At 43.3% G+C, this 6,288-nt stretch overlaps 1 protein-coding gene across 1 annotated transcript in view; it reads right to left on the bottom strand.

Moving 5' to 3' along the window:
* The window catches only part of dglucy (D-glutamate cyclase), a 33,332-nt gene that overhangs the window by 4,695 nt on the left and 22,349 nt on the right, over positions 1-6,288 (bottom strand). Inside the window, exons 10-12 of the mRNA XM_080750616.1 lie at positions 4,268-4,410; positions 3,935-4,034; positions 3,685-3,833 (exon numbers count right to left, since the gene is read on the bottom strand). Of these exons, the coding sequence (XP_080606742.1) occupies positions 3,685-3,833; positions 3,935-4,034; positions 4,268-4,410 (392 nt within the window). The remainder of the gene's footprint in view (positions 1-3,684; positions 3,834-3,934; positions 4,035-4,267; positions 4,411-6,288) is intronic.

Raw genomic sequence — 6,288 nt, 5'->3', positions numbered from 1 at the left:
CATTTGGGTGCTCATTTGGGAGCGTTTGGTGTCAGTTGAACTCCTCATTTTTGCAGTAGACGGTGAGACGGTCACAGTTACAACACCCACAATGGAGAGAAATGATATTAGCGTCAAGAGCTATCAGCATCAAGAGCTAGCATTGCACGATGGAAAGTACAATTGCAAGGGGGACAAAGCGTAAATGAATTCCTTGGCTTGGTGTGTGAACAGAAAGAACATCATTCAGAGTCCTTCTGCATGTCGTGTTTGCGCTTCTGTGGTAGACGGTGGTAGATGTGCGGAGATTGTGGACGTAAGGGCTAGTGGGCTACAGATCCCATGGGCTGGAGGGCCGGGGGCGGAGCGGGCGTGACAACAGAGCGCAACCGTGACACACACACGACACGCACCCGCTGCATGGATGGTACTGCGCATGCTGACAGGCTGACTGTGTAGAAGAGAGAAATGTGTACACCACATTGACGACAATGGAGAGAAATGATGTTCCATTGTAGATGCTAACAGTTAGCATCAAGAGCTAACTATTCAATTCAAAGGAGCTTTATTGTCATGAGAAAACATACATTGCAAGTTTCAAAACATAATAAAAACAGTTGAAATTGGGGAACATACTTTGTGACGTTTTGTAGGCCTACAGTAACTCCCAGTAGGTATGGGACTTTAAATATTAGCATGTTTGTTTTAAATCCTCCAATTTTGTTGTATTTCTCCCAGTAGGTATGGGAGTTTAAATAGCAGCTTTTCTTTTTTGGTATGGGAGTTTTTTTCACTGGTTGTGATTTGATCCCATGGCCTGGAGGAACGGACTGTAACCCTGGCAACAGACAGCATAACTCGGCTGTAGAGTTCAACAGAAGTGGTGAAGAAAACGCTAATAAACAGCTTGACAATGAAAATCTGTCTCCGTCACCGTCTGTATAATGCTAATGGACAATGCCATGTGAACTTTGGGATCAGTTGCTGAAGCGAGTGAATAGATAAACGTGGATGTGAGAGCGTTAGAGTGTGTGTGAGTGAGTGAGTGAGTGAGTGAGTGAGTGAGTTTCTAAAATTATTATGTAGGATAGGCCTATATATACACACACATATTAATTAGTATTAATTACCTGTAGTGGTTAGCAGTAATAAACAGTATTAATTAGTATTAATTAGTATTAATCACCTGTAGTGCTTATCCCAGGGACCTGGTTAGCAGTAATAAACAGTATTAATTAGTATTAATTAGTATTAATTACCTGTAGTAGTCTAGTAGCCAGAAAGTGAACCCGGACATTTTGAGTACCCTAAAGTTTTATGTTAGAAATGTTGAGTATGGGTCCCCAGCAGTTAAAAACTGCCGGATGCTAACTTGCATATGTTGGGCAATTTTCATAATTAGCATAATTGGATTAAATTAGCATAATCACCTATAATAATGAAAAATATGTCAAAAACTGATTGGCCGATTTGAACAATATTTGAGTGGTTTTGGGGGTTATTGAGGATGCTGAATCCATTTCTGACATTTTCTAAATTCAAAATGGCCGTTTTAAACCGGAAATGGCCATATACCAACTTAAATTGGGATGATTTTGATACTTTTTTGTTGATTTTCCAAAAGATGAAGTGACTATTTTTGATAGGCTATTGTGGCAGTCATTGTTCTAATAATTTGTGTGGATTGTCTATATTTTGCTTTTGAAATGCAGATAATCTATAAGCATATAAATAACCACATTTATAATTTAATTCATAATCAAAATCAACAAAAAAGTAACCCTAAAAAAAACTAACCCTAACCCCTCCCCAGTGGGGACCCATACTCAACATTTCTAACATAAAACTCAAAATGTCCGGGTTCACAATGGGGCTCTATGGGCTGGCTACTGGACTATAGTGCTAATCCCAGGAAATTGTTAGCAGTAATAAACAGTATTAATTATTAGTATTAATTAGTATTAATTAGTATTAATTACATGTAGTGCTTATCCCAGGGACCTCGTTAGCAGTAATAAACAGTATTAATTAGTATTAATTAGTATTAATTAGTATTAATTACCTGTAGTGCTTAACCCAGTGATATCGTTAGCAGTAATAAACAGTATTAATTAGTATTAATTTGTATTAATTAGTATTAATTACCTGTAGTGCTTAACCCAGGGACCTGGTTAGCAGTAATAAACAGTATTAATTAGTATTAATTAGTATTAATTAGTATTAATTACCTGTAGTGCTAATCCCAGGAACCTCGTTAGCAGTAATAAACAGTATTAATTAGTACCAGTAAGACTCCCTAATCGGGAGATAAGCGACCGTTGGTCGCTTATCTCCACAAATAGGCCAAAGGTTTGTTTTACCAATTATCAAGACATACGGGCAGTTGACAGTTTGCCATGGTTACTCATTGAAGTTGAATCTCCATATATGGAGATAACCTACGCATCACACTAAGTCTGACCTCACCAGCCCATATTTGGGCATGAGCAACTTATGTCTCCATATATGGAGATACAGCCGATGATGTGGCGTGATGTCATACAATACACAAACGAGCCCTACAGTATAAAGGGGCAATTCTTGCCAGGAAAGAAGCATTTCTTCGACTCAGACCTTATCGCCAGGGTTGGCTTATAGCAGCTGTCGGTAGGACCATATATGGATTCTGTTAGTGTGTATCTCCTAACAGGGCATCATCTGGGATACAATCCCTTTTATGCCCATATATGGAGATCCCTAACAGAATCCCTTTCATGCCCATATATGGAGATCCCTAACAGAATCCCTTTTATGCCCATATATGGAGATCCCTAACAGCATCCCTTTTATGCCCATATATGGAGATCACTAACAGCTAACAGAATCCCTTTTATGCCCATATATGGAGATCCCTAACAGAATCCCTTTTATGCCCATATATGGAGATCCCTAACAGAATCCCTTTTATGCCCATATGGAGATCCCTAACAGAATCCCTTTTATGCCCATATATGGAGATCCTTAACAGAATCCCTTTTATGCCCATATATGGAGATCCCTAACATAATCCCTTGTATGCCCATATATGGAGATCCCTAACAGAATCCCTTTTATGCCCATATATGGAGATCCCTAACAGAATCCCTTTTATGCCCATATATTATGGAGAAATCCCTGCTCTGAGTATCTGACATCAGTGTGATGTCACCTGTTTATGCCCATATATGGAGATCCCTGCTCTGCGTATCTGGTTGCTATGGTAAACAGTTGGTTGCTAGGGTAAAAAAACATGGTTGCTATGGTAAACAGTTGGTTGCTAGGGTAAACAGTTGGTTGCTAGGGTAAAACCATGGTTGCTAAGGTGGTTGCTAACGTACACTAACAGACCAGCAACAACAGACTGTTGCCACAGCAACGTACACAAAGGTTTGTGTACACATGTGGTGTGATGTCATACTGATGCGGAGATATGAGCAGGGCAAAGGTGTGACGTGTGACGTGTGACGGACGGACAGACGGCCGGTGGAGGTTTTCATAGTAAACTGCTCCCTGACGGTCGCAATTAATTAGTATTAATCACCTGTAGTGCTAATCCCAGAGACCTCGTTAGCAGTAATAAACAGTATTAATTAGTATTAATTAGTATTAATTACCTGTAGTGCTAATCCCAGAGACCTCGTTAGCAGTAATAAACAGTATTAATTAGTATTAATTAGTATTAATTACCTGTAGTGCTAATCCCAGAGACCTCGTTAGCAGTAATAAACAGGTCGTCGATGGGGTCGACCAGGTGGTTAATATTGAACCCTCTCATGGTGTAATGGTTCCCATCCTCCGCCCGACCGCTGCGCTCTATCGCCACCAGGTGGTCAAACCTGGGAGGTGCATGAAGAACACAACATGTGACCTAATGGACCCTTGGGTCAAAGGTCACAGTGAAACATTTAGGGTCAGAGGTCATGGAAGGTCAGCTGACCTGGGCTTCCTGCGGTCGCCATGGTGACACAGGAAGTGCAGGGCGGAGTCTGGCCCGGTGTTCTGGAAGCTGACCAATGGGACGGCGGCTTTCAGCACACCTGCAACGTGATTGGTCACAAATCATTAACCTTTCATGGTGTCCTCACCTGAGCTCATCAGTGATTGGCTGAACTCCCCCTGAGCTCATCAGTGATTGGCTGAACTCACCCTGAGCTCATCAGTGATTGGCTGAACTCACCCTGAGCTCATCAGTGATTGGCTGAACTCACCCTGAGCTCATCAGTGATTGGCTGAACTCACCCTGAGCTCATCAGTGATTGGCTGAACTCACCTGCCCTCACAGCGTCCTCCATCAGTGATTGGTTGAGCTGCAGGGCTCTGTGGTCGGTTACCATGGTAACCTGCTTCCCCAGCGCCAGCAGCATGGTTGCCATGGCGATGGCTCCGGGGGGGCCGTCCGTCTCCTCTGGGGGACTGACACAATGATGACATCATCAACATGAGACACTGTACTTGGTCCTCTCCTTTTCTCCCTGTACACCAAAGCAGTGCGTCTCAACCACTGGTCCTGGGGACCTTTGCTGTGCCCCTGAGAAGGGTCAAGTGTGCCCCTTGAAACTGCTTGAAAGCCAGTATTGTATTTATCATTTAAAAAAAAGATTTAAACTAGTGAAAACAGCAGATCTACAAGCACACAACAACCTCACGGTGCAAGGCGTTGTGTGTAGGGATGGTCCGATCAGGTTTTTTGGAACCGATCACCGAGCACCGATCACAAAAGTTTGATCACCCGATACCGATCAATCACCGATCCGATCAAGTTATTATTTATATATTATTTATATTTTCTAAATGTTAATGTTTTTACATTAATTAATTAATTCACTCATGAATTCATTTATACATTTGCCTTATAGTTATTTACCAGCATTACTATGTATTTATTATCATAGCAGTAACTAATTATTCCTTCAGCACTGTGGAAATCAATACCCCAAAATTGCCTCAAGTGGGCATACTGAACGGCTGGTTGATCGGATGCACCGATCGGATCGGATCTGTGAATTTACCTTTTGATCTAAACCACCGATTATCGCCGATCACGCTTTGATCGGCCCGATCCGATCCATTGCCGATTGATCGGTAACATCTCTAGTTGTGTGCTTTTTCTTCGGACATGAAAAGTGACCCCATGCAGAAAAAAGGTTGAGAAACACTGCACTAAATCATCTCTGCTCACAATCTATCCTATCACTGCTATGCTGATGACACTCAACTGTTTTTGTCCTTCACCCCTTCTGCCACCAGGTGGAAGAACAAATCGCTGCATGTCTGGCTGACATCTCACAGTGGATGTCAGCCCACCACCACCTCTAGACATCTCACAGTGGATGTCAACCCACCACCACCTCTAGACATCTCACAGTGGATGTCAACCCACCACCACCTCTAGACATCTCACAGTGGATGTCAGCCCACCACCACCTCTAGACATCTCACAGTGGATGTCAGTCCACCACCACCTCTAGACATCTCACAGTGGATGTCAGCCCACCACCACCTCTAGACATCTCACAGTGGATGTCAGCCCACCACCTCTAGACATCTCACAGTGGATGTCAGTCCACCACCACCTCTAGACATCTCACAGTGGATGTCAGTCCACCACCACCTCTAGACATCTCACAGTGGATGTCAGTCCACCACCACCTCTAGACATCTCACAGTGGATGTCAGTCCACCACCACCTCTAGACATCTCACAGTGGATGTCAGTCCACCACCACCTCTAGACATCTCACAGTGGATGTCAGTCCACCACCACCTCTAGACATCTCACAGTGGATGTCAACCCACCACCACCTCTAGACATCTCACAGTGGATGTCAGTCCACCACCACCTCTAGACATCTCACAGTGGATGTCAGTCCACCACCACCTCTAGACATCTCACAGTGGATGTCAGCCCACCACCTCTAGACATCTCACAGTGGATGTCAGTCCACCACCTCTAGACATCTCACAGTGGATGTCAGCCCACCACCTCTAGACATCTCACAGTGGATGTCAGCCCACCACCTCTAGACATCTCACAGTGGATGTCAGTCCACCACCTCTAGACATCTCACAGTGGATGTCACCACCACCTTTAGACATCTCACAGTGGATGTCAGTCCACCACCACCTCTAGACATCTCACAGTGGATGTCAGTCCACCACCTCTAGACATCTCACAGTGGATGTCAGTCCACCACCACCTCTATTTATTATTTATTTTGTGTTGTTTTGTGTTTGTTGGTTTAATGTTACTTGTGAAAAAAATATTGAATGCACACTTGTATGTTGCCAAAGC

This window comes from Nannobrachium achirus (genome assembly GCF_963921795.1).
Source record: "Nannobrachium achirus genome assembly, chromosome: 20".
In the NCBI taxonomy this organism is placed as follows: Eukaryota; Metazoa; Chordata; class Actinopteri; order Myctophiformes; family Myctophidae; genus Nannobrachium; species Nannobrachium achirus.
This window is presented reverse-complemented; position numbering and strand designations above follow the sequence as displayed.